At 36.3% G+C, this 18436-nt stretch overlaps 1 protein-coding gene across 1 annotated transcript; it reads right to left on the bottom strand.

Annotated features, from left to right (window-relative positions):
* Positions 1-2829: 2829 nt before the first annotated feature.
* Positions 2830-17182, bottom strand: LOC128558146 (uncharacterized). Its single transcript, XM_053547008.1, has 3 exons — positions 17145-17182; positions 4923-5035; positions 2830-3642 (listed from the first exon to the last, which is right to left on the bottom strand). The coding sequence occupies exons 1-3, from the start codon at positions 17180-17182 to the stop codon at positions 3422-3424; spliced, it is 372 nt and encodes a 123-aa protein (XP_053402983.1). The 3' UTR covers positions 2830-3421.
* Between the last annotated feature and the right edge of the window lie 1254 nt (positions 17183-18436).

The following is an 18436-nucleotide window of genomic DNA, read 5'->3' on the forward strand; positions in this document are numbered from 1 at the left end:
TCCTGTATCTTTAATACTGCACCTATTGACTTGAAACTCAAAACACTTATTCACTATCAACACCCTCACCTGCTGAAACATGTCCCATAACTCTAATTTGAATATTTTGTTTAAATAGAAATATCATTTTTGCTCGACTAAAAAAAACACCGCAGACAAATAATCTAAGCTTTATTAAATAGAATTTTTTGGGTTAGCTGTCCAAAAAAGGGGTATTGTTTCATGTGTAATGTAGAAATCTATAATTAGCTGCCATATTTTTAAATAAATTGATATAAAACAGATAGCAATTGTTTTCTTTGCAGCCTGCCTTCTTATTTATGCGCCTTTACAAAGAAAGAGGGGTAAATTGTTTTGCAGATGTAGGTCAGTCCTTAGACCAATCCGTTTCTGGATTAGCCTAGAATGAAAGTTGATAGTGAGGTTGGTCATGACCAGCAGATTACCCCTATTGATTTCAGGTCAGTAGGTCAAAGATCAAGGTCACAGTGACATTAAACAGTGAAACGGTTTCCGGATGATAACTCAAGAACGCTTGGGCCTAAGATCATGAAAGTTGATAGGGAGGTTGGTCATGACAAGTAGATGACCCCAAATGGGTATGAGGTCAGTAGGTCAAAGGTCAAGGTCACAGTAACCTTATCCAGTGAAACTGTTTCCGGGTGATAATTCAAGAATGCTTGAGCTTAAGTTCATGAACATTGATATGGAGGTTGGTCATGACCAACAGATGACCTCTATTGATTTTGAGGTCAGTAGGTCAAGGTCAGAGTGATCTTGAACAGTAAAACGGTTTTTGATTATAACTCGAGAATGCTTGGGCCTAGGATCATGAAACTTGATAGGGAGGTTGGTCATGACCCATACTGATTTTGAGGTCAGTAGGTCAATCAGAGGTCAAGGTCACAGTGACATTGTACAGTAAAATGGTTACAGATTTTAACTCAAGAACTCTGACGTAGAATCATGAAAGTTGATAGGAAGGTTGGTCATGACCAGCAGATGACCCATATAGAATTTTAGATCAGTAGGTCAAATGTCAAAGTCACAGTGACTATGAACAGTAAAACAATTTCCAGATCACAAGTATGTTAAAAAAAATGCATCAAAGGAGGCATTTTGTGTTCAACGAGCTCTTGTTTAATTGTGGACTTTACACAAGTGCATAATAGTACATTATGTAGAGTATATTTTTAGCTTGACTATAAGATTAGTCTTGCATTGGAGTCACACTTGGATTGATTAAAAATTTTGCATACAAGTACATAAAGCTAATACTATAAGGCATAAAACTTTCAACCTTTATTTCTTTTCTAGGTCAATTACCAAGCTGACTTGGACAAGTTCCATAACTCTGTCATTTATTTCGATCAAATTATGCCCCTTTTTATACGCCGGTTTGATGTATTATGGGAACGCCACTGGCAGGCGAGCGGCGTCCATAAACATTGTCTAGAGCATTATTTCCACATGCTTAGAGGGATTTTGATGAACCTTGCCACAAATGTTCACCACCACGAGGCAGAGTGTCATTCGCAAGAACAAGATCCTTAGGTCAAGGTCACACTTAGAGATCAAAGGTCAAATTCAACCACAGACCTTATCCAGAGCATATCTTTCTCATGCATGGAGGGATTTTGATGAAAATGGCATGCGCACACCCAAAACCCAATCTCAAAAAGGTCAAGGTCACACTTGGATGTCAAAGCTTATCATGACATGAAGGATGTTTCTGTCCTGTCAGGATATAACTCTTGTCATTCCTCAAGTGATTTCAATATCACTTGGCACAAATGTTCCTGAGGATGAGACGACATGCCATGTGCAGACCCTGGACCCCTACCTCAAAGGTCAAGGTCACACTTTGAGGTCAAATGTCAACTTGGCTCTTTTCATGTCTGGTCCTTAACTCTGTCATCCATGAAGGGATTTTGATATTACCTGGCAAAAATGTGTCTCATGATCCGACAACATGTCATGCACTATCCCTTGACCCCTAGCTCAAAGGTCAAGGTCACATTTAGAGATCCAATGTTAAATTTAAGAATGACTTTTTTGGAGCATTTCTACTTTAGGGATTTATATAGGGATTTTGATGTAACTTGGTGTTGAATATCACCACCACAAAAAAGCAACTTTTTTAGCTTAACTGTCAGGAAGTGACAGGGTGAGTTTTTTCTGATCGTCCGTCGTACTTTCACAATTTCTCTTGAACATGCTACATACCACATTTTGCAAGCAATTTTTATCAAACTTGTACATAACTTGTATTGGCATAATATCTCTGTTTCTTGCAAAAACTGGCTCCTTAAAGGTCCAAAATTTGCTATTTTTGTGTGTCAACAATTTCTTGTCTGCAAGATAGCAGTTTCATTTATCATTTTATTTTAACCAAACGTGCACACAACTTGTATCACCAATAGATCTTAGTTCCTTTCTTTATCTGGCTAGATCCCATTACTGACTCCAGTTATGGCCTCTGTACTTATCTACAGGATAGCAGTTGCATTTATGATTTGAATTTTACCAAACTTGCACACAGCTTGAATTGGCATAATATTTAGGTTTCGGGATGGTAACTTGTGAATGCTTAGGTCTAGGATCATAAATTTTTATATACAGGTGTAACATGATTGAATACAGGGCTCATTCGACTTTGAGGCTGGTAGGCTTAAATGATGTTGATACGTTGAAGCCGTTTAGTGATTACGTGTACTGTAGCCTTTTTCACACATGTACTGTGACATGTGTGTGTATATTATACTTGTTTTGAATGTCGTGTTTGACACATTTGACACTATTGTGTGTGTTTATAAGTGTTTTGGTTGCAAATGTTTTGTTTAAACACAATACGAAACAACAATTTCTTTTTCAATAATTTACTATATTATTATAAAATAACTAACAAGTTGTTTATATTTATTATATACATAAAGGTACAAATATATAATTACAACTCGTGCATACTTTTCAGACTAGATTGAAGTTGTTAACATTTGCGCGAAAATATGACTTTTCAGTAGAAAATTGTGTAGAAATTATTGCGGTAATCATGAATTCGCGGACTGCCGATCACCGCGAATATCGCGAAAATTTGAAGCCCGCGAATATTTCTACACTTGCAGTTTTTGTTGTTGCAGATCTCCCAGATCCCCAATATCCCCTTCTTAACCTTGTCAAGAATATACCACTCCTGCACTAGACCTCGCCCTGACCTTCCGTGCAAGGGAAGATACTAAATACTTAATCCCTCTTCCCTACCTACCAGTCAAGACTTTTGTGATCATGGGCTGGGTCAGTGTAAAACAAAAAATTGCATGTAATAAAGTACTATCAATCCCTTAACTCATGTTGAATATTTCTTAATAGCTAAGATCCATCTTTACATTTAATAAACAAAGTGCAAGGCAAACGGCCGGTTCTACATTTTAAAGAACCAGGAACTATACTGGTAAAGGTCAGAAATTAATTGAAGGAGTATCATTAGTTGCTTATGTCCAGTAAAGTAAGTAAACTGCTGACCTGGCAAGTTTCCCTTGTTTGAACTTAAATTTTCTGTCGATAAGATATATTTGGAAAAGTAGTTCTTGATAGTTTTTGTGTCCTCTTTCGTCCAAAGTTTATATTTTCGTTTCGGCGAATCTACAATAAAAGAAACACATTCATATCGGAAGGATTGATAACACTGTAATATAATATTATTATGAACAGTAAGTTTAGTAAAGAATAAAATATCATTAACTTTCCATTGATATGACGTATCTACAATCGACCACTACCAGCTGCAACTGAAGGTCCATGCACATTTGTGCAATTCCGTGTAAAATTTGTAGGAAAAAATCGGAGAATTTTAGGTGCTGCTAACAGTTTGTTTATAATGTATGTGACCATGCTCAAAAAGCGCTTAATTGCGATGGGTCCGAAATTCAAAATCAAAATTCCTGACTTTCAAAGTGTTTGAATTAAAAAACTGACTAAGCAGAGAAATTATGATATACGAGATGCTTGTCGACAAATCAATTCAAGTTCTAAACAAAGAGTCGCTTTTATCGAGCACTAGATGTTCTACCGGTCACTTCTTCTAGGTAGTATTTTGCGTGCGCATGCGCTAGATACGGTTAAATATTGGTATTAGAGGTTATAACACACTAAATAGTTGTTGTTCTTTATTCTATATAAAACTGACCTATTTCCAATGACCGCAGCACACATCAGGACCCATTTTAAATTTCTGTAACTTACATTTTCTTGAAGAATATTGTCAGGGCTAACTAAAAATCAAAAGAAAAGTGAAGGTCATGTTTGATGCAAGAAAAATAATTTCAGTCAAACACACAAACTGCAAAATCAGCTAAAAAATGAGACCCCAAATTATACTGGTGGTGTATGATCTAAGTTTCCATGAAAAATTTTGTCATGATGTTATTTCATTATGAAAATGCTACCTACATGTCAAGCATAGATCTGTCATGTGATTTTAGCAACAAAAAAAAATGCAAAGAAAATAAGGAAAATAGATCTACAGAGCAAAAAAACTAAGGACTATTTGTGTCCGCCATTATGCGACTACCATTTTTTTTTCGCGCCATTTTTCTATTTAGTGTCTGTATGCCTTAGACACGTGTTTGCTTTGCATGTGTGCTTTTATTTGGAATTTTAAAGTTTCAAAAGAAAACTCAGCACTAGAAAAGAAAGTGTAAGTATCTTCTAAGTAAATTCAAATTTTAGGCTTGGCTTGTGAAGTGTTTCACATTCTAACTATTATGTTTCCTTATGTTTTGTATGTATGTGCACACTTGTAGGCTGCACACTTTGTGTGCGCTTGACGTCTATACTTAATGCTATAGAACCTCAAGTAAGTTTGCATGGTTTGGACATTTAAGCACTAAAGCTGACTCAATTACACAAAATAGGAGTCTTACTTGTAGTCTCTTCATCTGATGTCTTGGCCAGGCTATCTGCTGTATGAGTTTGTTCATCATCTGGCCGGTTATTTTTTCCATTGTTATGAGAATACAACTGCAGATCTCCTTTCCTGTAAGACATGTTAAGGTTAAATAGTCTAGTGAATTCAATACTGGAATAATATATGTGTAGTACTAGTATCTGTTTAACGCCGGCCCGGAAATGCCGGGTTCAATGAGGACATACTCATATGAAATAAAGCACTGTCTGATTTTGGAATCGATCTATCAGGTAATTTATTTCATTTTCTCTGATTTAACTTCGAGACCTGAATCTTTACTACAAGGGGTCACGTCTGTAAAATTCATTAGCCTCACATTTCTACTTTTTTTTTTATAAAAGGACCATGGATACATAAACACATCTTTAGGTTTCAATAGGGTAAAGGTCAGATGATCATCTCATCAAGAGGGCGAGGTAACGGGGCCATGGCAAGATGAAAGTCAAAGCGGAAAGTCAAAGATCAAACTTTCCTGTTCCGCTCCATATCTCTATAATGCCTTGATGGGTTTTCATGGGTCTTCTCTACTGGTCAACTGACTGGTTCCAGAGGTTAAAGGAATGTTTTTCTTTCATCCCTCCATCTTTCTCTGTATTGCCACCCTTCATTACACTTACAAAATACTTTTGTATCATAATTTACTTTCAATTTCACATTCTAAAAATAGGTCTCGGTACCCCGAAGAAAATAAGCGATTACAAAGTAACAAAATGGAATTTAGATAAAATAATTGCTATTTGCATAGTCTGAAACCATAAAGAAAATATAGACAAATTATAATATGATTTAACTCCGTTTTGGCCCACTCAGTTTAACCAGCCAAAATGCTCAAATCCCGTATTGGCCCTGTTTTCTCGTACTGGCCTTGATTTTCTCATACTGATCCTATTTTTTTTTTCATATTTGCTCAGATGAGTCTGATATAGACAACATAATGCACAATTTTTCTAATATTGTGTTAGATATTTCATAATTGAATAATAACAAAAACTAAAAACTGAAACTGCGGGAAAGAAGCTTTAAGTTAAATACCTCTTACCAGCATAATAGTTCTTGGAAGACGACAAATACACCATGTTAAATGTATTGGAATTCTATAATGAACATGCAAAAAACATACCTTCTTTCTTTGCTACAGTGTATTGGACATAAGGTTAAGACTTTATCGTGCTGTTCAATTTTAAATAGTTTATTGCCATAAACAATATCTTTGCAAACTGTTTTCTTAGATATGTTGCGCTCAGTGCTTGAATGCAAATACACAAAAATCCAAGAGCAAATACTGATATCAAATAAAACGGTAAGTTCCTTTTATACTATTTCTTTTTACAAGGAGAGCATTTTATAACCTTGGAGGAATTATTTCTTTTATTATTATTATTTCTAGGAGGGGGGCTTGTAATATCTTGTATAAACAAGTGAAAGACATTCGATGTTTAATTCAAATAAACCACATTTTCTTTTCATGTTTTGCAATGGTTTTAATAACATTTTGGTATACTGTACTTGATATTTTTCATCAAGTGAAAAATAAATTATCAAAATACATTTTCATTTCATGTTTTGCGATGGTTTCAATAACATGTCTGTACTTGATATTTTTCATCAAGGGAAAAATAAATCTGATAGTTTTACTGTGAAATTACCAGAAATACTGTAATATTTCAATATTTCACTGAAAGCATGTTATATAGATACATATTGTTTGTTTCTGTGCAAAATCGTTATATCTTTGACCAAGTGAATTTAAGATGCACTCTTTTCAGTAGTGTTGTAGATACGAGTGGAAATGTAAGATATAGAGGATATTTGTTTGTTTCGGTGTAAGATTTAAATATTTTTTACGAGTGAACACCAGATGCAATATTTTCACGAGTGAAAATGTAAGAGATGATGTTCATGGGTGAAAGATATTCTTTTTATTTCATATTTTGACTAAATTTATTCAATCATGTTTTGACTAAATTTATCCATTTGTTTTTTGGTTTTCTTCCACTGAAAAATGTATTTGAAATTTTTCACCGTGAAAATACCAGATATATTTCACTCAAATATTTCAATAATTCACTGAACAACATGTAATGAAAGACACTAACTTGCTCTTTACCTTTCTGTTAATAGTGTTTTCGTAAGAAGATACTGGAAACGGAGAAAAGGTCTCAATGCAGCATAGTTGGTCCTTTACTCCATACATTAAATGCAACAGACTTCGTTGTTTCGTCTTTATTCGCATCTTGCTTCTTCTTTGAAGATATATCCAGATGGTGTGTTAATTCTAAAATTTATACTTGGTTTCGTCTACCAGATTGATAGCATAACTTGTAAGAAAGTTTTGGTCAGAATAATTCTACAATATGTTAGTTTTAATATTCTATTTGATAACTGTCCATTGATAAATGAATTTCTTAAGTCTTTTTATGGCACTTCTTCAACCAGACCTCGGTGTTTCTGTATCTGATACGTGTACTTGAAGTGTACATGTATTTTATGTTTGAATTCACTATTTTCATTCTCGTTTTATCTATTGTCACTTTTGATAATATTATAATGTTTACTAATCAAGCAATTTCATATTGGCCTTGTTATTTGTCCAAGGGTTGTCGTATTGGCCAGAGGTCGTAGGCCCGAGGACAAATAACTAGGCCAATATGAAATTGCTTGATTAATGATAATATTATTATTCAACTTTCGACTGTTGGCGGTAACAGTATAAGAACTCTGTGAGTTACCTTATGACAGCTATGCGCGTTCAGGTGAAAAACCAGCTTGACAAGTTGTTTAGACTTATTTTAGAAATCATAATCATTTTAGCCGTTAAAATAGAATGAGTTGTATGTAGGTACTTGAGAACAATTTTGAGAGATATTGTTGATGTGACATAATCAAGAGTAACTAGAACTTACCTTACTTTTTGAATTCCTATTGGGAGTTATCTTATCATCTGAAGTGTGATAAAACTGCTTTAAAGTCATTTCCTTTTATGCTGCAGGCAACGAGACACAAAATTGTAGACATATGTGTTGATCAAGATAATACAACCAACCAAGCACACATAATACACTCCCATGCCTCGTTTAATTATTATCCGAAATTGTTTGCAGTTCACAACTGACATACTTGTTCGCCAATTTATTCAAGTGTAGTGATAGTAGGTTTATCGGCCACTTCCAACAGCGTTGCTGTAAGGTTAACCCTTTAGCGACGTGGTTGAGTGTCCGCCTTAGGATCACGAGGTCCGGGGTTCGATGCCCAGAAGGGACCTTGGTATTTTCTCTCCCAGGGTTTACTTTAATGGTGTCAGAAGTGTTTGACGGACTCATGTGGTGTGCATGGAGTGTCATCCTGTAGAGCTGGTAAGCTCTGAAAAGTAAAGGGGGAGAAGTGTAGTGATAGCAGGTTTATCGGCCACTTCCAACAGCCTTGCTGTAAAGTTAACCCTTTAGCGACGTGGTTGAGTGTCCGCCTTAGGATCACGAGGTCCGGGGTTCGATCCCCAGAAGGGACCTTGGTATTTTCTCTCCAAGGGTTTACTTTACATCCAAATTTCAAGCATTTGAATCGCTATTTATCATTGCACAAATAGTCCACACTATCAAAATGTCTGTTAAAGATAAGTCTCACCCTTTTTAGCTCATCTGATTTTTTGAAAAAAAATGATGAGTTATTGTCATCACTTGAGCGGTTGTCGGCGTCGGCGTCGGCGTCGGCGTTGCCTGGTTAAGTTTTATGTTTAGGTCAGCTTTTCTCTTAAACTATCAAAGCTATTGCTTTGAAACTTGGAATACTTGTTCACCATCATAAGCTGACCCTGTATAGCAAGAAACATAACTCCATCTTGCTTTTTGTAAGATTTATGGCCATTTTTGTACTTAGATAATATCAGATTTCTTGGTTAAGTTTTATGTTTAGGTCAACGTTTCTCCCAAACTATCAAAGCTATTGCTTTGAAACTTGGAATACTTGTTCACCATCATAAGCAGACCCTGTACATCAAGAAACATAACTCCATCTTGCTTTTTGCAAGATTTATTGCCCCTTTTGGACTTAGAAAATCAGTTTTCTTGGTTAAGTTTTATGTTTAGGTCAGCTTTTATCCAAAACTATCAAAGCTATTGCTTTAAAACTTGCAACACTTGTTCACCATCATAAGTTGACCCTGTACAGCAAGAAACATAACTCTGTCCTGCTTTTTGCAAGATTTATGGCCCCTTTTGGACTTAGAAAATATCAGATTTCTTGGTTAAGTTTTATGTTTAGGTCAACTTTTTCTCTTAAACTATCAAAACTATTGCTTTGAAACTTGCAACACTTGTTCACCATCATAAGCTGACCCTGTACAGCAAGCAGCGTAACTCCATCCTGCTTTTTGCAATAATTATTGCCCCTTTTGGACTTAGAAAATCATTTCCTTGGTTGAGTATTATGTTTAAGTCAACTGTCTCATAAACTATCAAAGCTATTGCTTTAAAACTTGCAACAGTTTTTCACCATCATAAGTGGACACTGTACATCAAGAAACATAACTCTATCCTGCTTTTTGCAAGAATGATGGCCCTTTTTAGACTTAGAAAATCATGGGTAGGACAATATTTCTATTACACAAAAAAAATCAGATGAGCGTCAGCACCCGCAAGGCGGTGCTCTTGTAATTAATCTGAGTTTCCGTATTTTCTCATTATTTTCCTTGACAACCGCTTGATCTTGATTCGAAGCCTTCCGGCCGCAATAACACATCGTTGTCGCCTCAAACCTCGGTAAAAAGTCACAATGTAAAAGTCTCTCAGGTAGTGTTTTGTATTAAACTTGTAATTAACTTTTATATTTAAGCATTAATGTGGAGTCCGGTTGTGTGACCGGTCAGAACTGACTTAACAAATCTTTGATCTATCAATATACTGGCTCAGCTCGTCTAATATAGCTGGTCTTTTCTGACAGGAAACACTTGCATTTTACAAAAAACCGAATAAGCGAAAGTATCGTTGTAATCTATGAAGACATGCATACCACTCAGTCATACTTGGTTATTACACGAACATGTATGATTATTTTTTTTTTGTCAAGATGTGAAAAAAAAGCAATCTATAACCCTGATGTAAAACAAAATGGCGTCATTTAAAAACCTAACGGAAGTATGATGTTTGCAATTGATCTAATACAGTGTGTAATATTGTAAAGTTGAATAATAATTTTCCTTCTTTTTTATTTCATAAGACATATAAATAATTACAGACAAGATGTATTGCTTTTCAAAGAAGTCTACTACGCTATCATCATATCAAGAACCTACATGTAATCATTAGTCAATATATGTGTGATATATGTATATATGTACATCTTGCAAATTTTCAAGGATAAATATTCAATACCCCCTCTTATAGAAGAGAGCAAAAAAAAAAAAAAAAAAAAAAAAAAAAATATATAAATGTTTTGTATACAGTGCAAACAATAAAGTATGTTTCAGATTTTCACATTTCTGTAAAAAGTTGATAGTTTTTTGGGGTAACTATTTCTTTTATCCGCAGTACAATACCCAGTGTTATTTACTTTGAAAAATTACCATTCAAATGTAGTAAAGATAAAAAGTGTGTTACAATTGCCCATCTGTCAAACTATAAATCAGTCATGTTTAAGGCATGAAAACCTAAGCCTACGGTAGCTGTTCAAAAATAACGTAGACTTTTGCTGTCAGATGTTGCATATTGTGTCAATAATAATGTGAAATAATATTTATGTCTGTCGTTAATAGAATTGGATGCATATATATATATAACTAGTAACAGTATTTCTTAAGCCAAAATAATGAAGGAAATTAAGTGACCTTCCGATTTTTTCTTCTGCTTAATTTTCATCAATTTCTCTACTGCACAAAACTAGACAATGAACCTACACACACAATATTTAAGTATAAAATCTGAAAGAAGATCCTTTGGAACTCATAAAACGCAACCAAGAACAGTAATAACAGACACGGTTTGATTGTGTATGTTCGTAGACTGTCACTATGAAGTTACATTGAATACATTTTTTCTAAGTCTCTACTTTGATGCATAAAGTATTGTACATAGTAAGTACACTTTGCACTGTTGCCACCTTAAGGTCTGCTTGACAACCGTTCTCACCTGATACATGACTTTTGACCAAAACAAAATAGAAGCGAGGCGATATGAAAAGTAAAGGTCTTATTTATCATAGTGTCACCCCTATTGAAAAGGCCAGCCAATTTTACTTATGAGACACCTTTATTGTGCGTACCAATTTCCTCCCAACTCCTACCAATATGCCAGGCGCCAGGCGGATAGATGTCGCTAACCATTTATTTAACTAGCTCGCAGTTCACGAACCGGCCATTTCAGAACGAGTCCCATGACAAACATCCTCGGACAAACGCTACCCAATGGGCTCGAACCTTCGACCACCCGATCCCGGGGCGGACGCCTTAACCACTAGGCAACGGTGACCGGTAACTCTCTAGAAATTAAAACAAATAGTATTTTAAATGTTTTATTAAAACATTAAATCCACGAAGTTTAATCTTTTTAATATAAGAAACCGTGATTTCTCTATTTACATGTGTAGAAATATGTTTATATTTCATTAATGGTTTTGTATATTTTCAGCTTGCGAAAGACCATTTGCACCGGAGACAGGACATATCAAATATTTAGATACCATGAACAACACGTCGCACCTACTAAACAAAATCCAAACCGTCTCAGATAGTCGGCTTGTCGAGATCGTTACGGTTATATTTGGACTGCTAGTTGCTTGCTGGACGATATTTGCAAATGCAGTCATTATAATTTGCTTCTTTATAAATAGAAGGAAGGTTTGGCCGAGTTTCTCTACACAGATCCTGAGTTTGAGTGTCTGTGACATGTTTGTAGGTTGTGCTTCTTTGCCCCTTGCTGTTTTACCACTGGTTTATGTTGAAATAAGGGTCAGGGCGTGTGTACTTATATTTTATTTGTTCTTCGCATCACAATGCGCATCGCTTTATCATATATTTGGCATTTGTATACACAGGTGTTTCATCATAGAAAACTTAGCTAAATTAGATAGAAAGGAATCGAGTTGCCTGACGCCGTTGCTTTTAGTAATTTCGGCATGGGTCATAAGCTTTTCTGTGTGTTTCTTACCAACCATTATTTTTCGAAAACCTAACCAAGAAAGAAAGAATTGTACGATAGATGAACTTTACGAAGACGATGCTCAGGCAGTTTTAGGGTTTCTTTTTATAATATATTTAGTTCCACTAATTCTAACGAACTTTTTATACATTGTTGCTTTTGTGCGGTTAAAATACATATTGACAAAGGTGTTTCCTAGTCAACAAATTTCAAATGAAATAGGAACGCATGAAGCACAATCCATGCCTACAGAGGAACTTGCAAACAGGTCAAGACTTCGGATACAAAAGAAAGTCTTGGGAACAATCGGTTTAGTGATGCTTATTTTTAATATTTGTACAATACCGGAAGTAGCTTTATTAAAGCTTGGAAACAATAGTAATAATTTACGCTACATCGTGTCAGCATTGTTTGTACTTAACTCTGCTTTAAATCCATTCGTTTATGCAGCAAGAACAAAATGGATACAATTAGCCCTGAAAAAAATGTTTACCGATTTTATAGATTGCATTGCTGCAGCCTTATAAGTCACCAACAGGAGATAGCCGCCTTGACATCAGAAGACTTCTAACAAAATAATAATTACCGTTTTATGGATATTCTTTCATTGTTGAGTCTGTATGTAGCTAAACCCCGTGTACTAAAAGCCTTGTGTGGGATATTTATGGGATATGCATACAAAGTATTACTGATTTGTATACAGTAACTTCTTTTTATTTCATAGGCATATATTTTGTGAATTTGGCCGAAGTTGCTATTTCGAATTCGTGGATTTTAACATTTGAAGATAAAATGGATGGGAGATATATTTGTCCATTGGGATTAAATTACGTGGACTGGTGTAGTCGCGAAATCGACAAGAATTGGTTCCACACGAATATGAATGACTTTTCGGAAGTTTTTACTCTAAAATAATATAAATCTCTCCATGGTTTTACCTCGTAGCATTGTTTTTGTTTTGTTGGGTTTCATGTCGCACTGACACAGTTATAGGTCATACAGCGTATTTCCAGCTTTGGTGGTGGAGGAAGACCCCAGGTGCCCCTCCTTGCATTATTTCATCACGGGCGGGCACCTGGGTAGAACCACCGACCTTCCGTAAGCTAGCTGAATGGCTTCCTCACTTGAAGAATTCAACGCCCCGAGTGAGGCTCGAACCCACATCGATGAGGGGCAAGTAATTTGAAGTAAACTACCTTAACCACTCGGACACGGAGGCCCCTTTCGTAGCATTGTTAGTATGTGTATGTACGCAGTTACAATACATGCATTTCGTACAAAGAACATCTGCATTATATATGAAAAAGTGGACTATATGCGTGTATCAGAAGAATAAATTATTGTTTAATCTAGAAAGCCATTTCGTTTGTTTTTCCGCTGTCTTGTGCAAAAAGTATTTTTGTTGCAATTTTTCTACATCACAAAACATTGATTGCTTTGAGCAAGGGGAGTTTAATTTTGTAATACTAGTAAATGAAATGACCAAACTCTTACAATTGCTTTTGAATTTTTACTCTTAAATTACTACTTATTCTAATGTGAAAAAGTCATGCTCATTTTCGTTAAAGGTATCAGTCAGCTTTCATCCCAGGTCATTCCACTGTCTACCAGATATGTAAATCATGTACAGTTTTTGTGATAAAAGCATTTGACAGAGTTTTGCATAAAGGGGTTATAATTTGAAATTGCAGTAATACGAAGTCGATGACATTTTATACCAGTGGTTTGATAGTTATCTTGAATCCAGAAATCAGAAAGTTTTGTTGGTTGCTCCTGGAACAACTGATACGTATTACCTTCCTGGTTGCTCGTATCCTCCCAAGTGAAAGTTTTGCTGGCGGTGTCCCATAGTGTTCCTTTGTCTGTTCGTATGTCATCGTGTGTATGCTTTGTCTCTTTATCTGTGTTTGTGTATGTGTGTTGTGGATTGCGCTTTGAGAAGGCTGCGTTCTTAAAACGTGACTTTTCCTATTGGATATTTATCCTTAATATAAGCAAATGATATAGCTGAAAATCTTGAAAGTTTAACAAGACTTTTTGCTGATGACAGTGCCTTATCTGTAACTATTTACTCTTAATGAAGACCTCAAAAAGATAACAGGGTGGGACAAAGAGTGTTTGGTAGCGTTCAATCCTAACTATACAGAAGTACTTTTCTGCTCTCCAATATGAATTCTAATACTTAAATCATCACTACAATTATGTTGACGTCACGTCGACGTGATATTTAGCGCCATGCATGTACGCATCGAGAAATAACGCTTTCAAATATGATCAAATATTTTACTTAAAAACACGTTTAAAACGAAATGTCACATAGCACAACTGTCTTGATCAATTTACACACACACTGAGTTGGTAATTCGCTGTGCAGAATAATTCGCCATCATTACCGCTCTAATTGAACTATTCCGCTGGACGTATTACCATTTCCGGTCTATGCGTGTAAAACAAAGGAGCGTGACAACCTACCATTTGGCGCCATACACCCGCGAAGAAACAGTTCTATCACATTTGATCTAAATTTTACAATAAAAGACGTATTAGGATCGAAATAATTTATAGCAAACCCGTGTTTTAACACTATTTAATATACACTCCGGTGGTTATACGTCGTACGAAATAATTCACTCTTATTAATGTTGAGTTAAATTGTTATCGACATCACAACCATCTTGGTCTAACATTTATTGATGATGGCACTTGGCATGAATATGTGTCAAATATAACGAAATCTGCCTCAAAATTAAAATTAAACACGAAAACTTTATGTGCCTTATATTGGAATATTGGATAGCTGTACTTAAACGAAAAGGAAAATATTGAGAAAAAAAAATGCAGCACGAAACTGCAAGGTTAATAGCTTTGTTAACTAAGTTTGTTTCGGCAAGAAATAGGATGGGTATGGTTATCAGATCGCCGACTGATGCAAACATTATCAATCAGGTATAACGAATTGGGCATACGCCACTTGGGCCACGCCATTGTGAAATAATTCCGCATGGGTATAACCTCTTCGTATTGTTGAGATGTATTATGACATAGCTCTGATATATCTTATTCCTTAATTCTAACATGGCCCGATTTATTTTTCAGTTAAACAAAGCAGACTAAAATTGTGTGTTAACATATGCAACAAAATAAGTGTTATACTTCACAATTATTTACAGTTGGACACTACGCTTCCCTCTGATTGTGTCTGACGGAAGAGGGGGAGGACTCTATGATAAGCAGTTTTTAAATCCCACCAGGACTGTCTTCTGGCCTGTTTCGTCGGGCCCTTAAGGGTGTTTCTCTTGATGCTCTGTCTTCTGCAAAGGCTTTGAGTACATACGTTTTTGGTTCTTAAGGTTTGCTTTTTATATAATTATACAGGAGCAATTTTGTGTTTTACATGCCATGCCTTTCTGTTTCCATTACGTGTGTTAGAGATTCACCTGGCGGGGATTACTTTTATTTACACTGTCCAGTGTCTTCGGAACATGGTAGGGGTAAGAGTGAGGTACCATATGTGTACCATAAACTGGTTTAAGCTCCCCAGTGGTGGTTTTGCCACTGACGGTTCCAAGGCGGTGCCCCACTGTATTCCTTTGTTTGTTCGTTTTGTCCTAGTGTGTCTGCTTTGTGTGTTGGTGTGTTTGCTTTGTGTGAGAGTGTATGTGTATTGGTCGTGAGCGCGTCCGCGTGCTGGGTTAATGTTTGGGGAGGCTGCGTTTTTGGAACGTGGCATTCCCTGTTTGATATGTATCTTTGTACTTTACGTCATAGCATCAATATCAAAGCGGCGCGCTGGAAAACAAAACCACTAAAACACTGACAAATATTCGGTGGATGTTATCAAGGATGTAGAGGTGGGCCGGTGGTCTAGTGGTAACCCGCTTGACTGTCAATCCAGAGGTCCGGGGTTCGAATCACGGTCCAGGCACTGAAAAGTTCAGAGATGCTCTTGAGTGTCTCCCACCTAACTAGGAGGCCTATACTGGTTCTTCCCGGGAAAAACGGGTGCTATACACCGGGCACGTTAAAGAACCAGACTGTCTATTCACAAAGAGCTAGGCTAAGTTAGCCGGACAAGCCTGTATCTAAAAAGGATTTCTCTCTATCTGTTCTGGGGGCTTTTATCTCACTCTGTCCCTCTGGTCAGATCGCTCTGTGTCTGTACTAGTAGAGGATGAATTTCGCGCCCTGTGTGGCTGCGTTTGCTATATGTAAAGCGCTTTTGAACGTGTTTATCATAAAAAAGGCGCTATATAAATCTGGTATAATAATAATAAAATAATAATAGAAAATCATTGATTTGAATAGATTATATCTTAAACAGTGATTTTCTCATGAAAAGAATCATTGTTTATGGTTCAGATGCGTATCACTCAGACTGGGCCTTCGAGATTTAAATAATTTTATTCCATGACAAATCACTGTTTTGAATATTTTTATATCCTATATAACGTACAGTATGGTATTTCTCCAATTAAAAATAACAGATTCTACATGTATGAATTTCATTCAAAATAGAATAAAGAGATACTAGATCTACATGTACTATTTGTATCACAGGATACAGTGATCACTTATGGCCAAACTTTTAGGTACGTACGAACAATTTTCCCCTGGCGGGGATTACTTTTATTTACACTGTCCCGTGACTTTGGAACATGGTTGGGGTAAGAGTGAGGTTGGGTGCGAACCATAAACCGGTTTAAGCTCCCCAGTGGTGGTTTTGCCACTAACCGTTCCAAGGCGGTGCCCCACTTTATTCCTTTATTTGTTCGTTTTGTCCTCGTGTGTTTGCTTTGTATGCGAGTGTGTGTTGGCAGTGTGCACATCTGCGTGCTGTGAGTTTCGTTTTGGGGAGATTGCGTTTTTGGAACGTGGCATTCCCTGTTTGATATTTATCCTAGTTTTTTATACGTATTATCAAGTTTTGAAAGAACTTTTAAATAGAAATTCACCGGTTTTTTAAGAACCAGAGCAATTAATATCAAGATTCAGGTTTCATGGAAAATAAAGTTTAAAAAAAAGGGATTATTATGAACACTTTGACGACTTACATCAAATGATTCCTGGTTTGTGTTGTTTTCTTTTCCATCTCGCCGCTATGACGTAACGCTACACATGACGTAATAACTGTGACCTACTAATATTGATTTTGTTGCATACTATCATGTGTACAATTTAATCATCTTTGTTCAATAGGAAAATATATCGGGTAAATATATCGGGTCATGCTGGAATAAATGATGTATCTATTCAGAATTCAGGCGCCAACATAATAGACCATAAACATGGGCGTAGGAGCGAGTTTGACTTTGGGGGGGGCCAAACCTTTTCGACCGGCGGTTTGGAGGGGGGGGGGGGGGTAGCGGCAAGGTATCCTCGGTGCATTATTCGTGACAAAGACTCAAGGCCTTGTACAGGGATTAATTGGGCCATAGGTCCCTCAAACCTTTATGTTTTAGCAATCATTGAGTTATTCTGATGATACACATACAACTAGGCACTGAACTGTCTTAATCAGTCATATTATGTATTGTTCTAATTAAGTGTGCATTTTTTTTTACATTCTTCTGTTGAAGCCCTGACATACAATCAGTTAGCATCTGATTTGTCTAACTGTGTATAAATTGTGAAAATCATTTCTTGATGGCAATAGAAAAACAGAAAAATAATACGGGTCATGCTGGAATAATGAGTATCTATTCAGCTACGGATGAAAATTCCACTTACTAGTACCACTTAAACGTAATGTTTTATGAATATGAAATTTTAAATAGTTACTGATGCGGTATTATACTGACACACAGTGAATATCTTCCAAAGCACTTCAGAATTATGGCCCTTGAAATACACAAAATCAGCCTTTTTACTCTTCAAAGGTATATTTGCAGTGAGTAAACAGTATGTAAAGACAGACTTATTATCGACATGATAAGGCGTTTGTTGGAGACATGTGCTTTTCTCGAAAGCAGCTCTAGTTTGACCAATCTCTACTTGTTAAATAGTTTAGTGTGGACTTCATTTATACATTTTGTAGATTTTTATGCTCCCACTTTTGTGGGGTGGGGGGGGGCATATAGATTTGCCCTTGTCCGTCCGTCCGTCCGTCTTCCGTCCGTCCGTCCTTCCGAGAATGTTGTGTCGCGCGTAGCTCCAAAAGTATTTGACGTAGAGTCACAAAACTTTACAGAAATGTTGGTCAGCTTGTGTAGTTGTGCACCTGGCGTTTCGCGTCCGGATTCATTCAGTGGTGTAGGAGTTATGGCCCCTGACTTTGTAAAAATTGGTCATTTTAATGTTGTGTCGCGCCTAGCTCCAAAAGTATTTGACCTAGACTCACAAAACT

The sequence above is a fragment of the Mercenaria mercenaria genome, chromosome 1, assembly GCF_021730395.1.
Source record: "Mercenaria mercenaria strain notata chromosome 1, MADL_Memer_1, whole genome shotgun sequence".
NCBI lineage: Eukaryota > Metazoa > Mollusca > Bivalvia > Venerida > Veneridae > Mercenaria > Mercenaria mercenaria.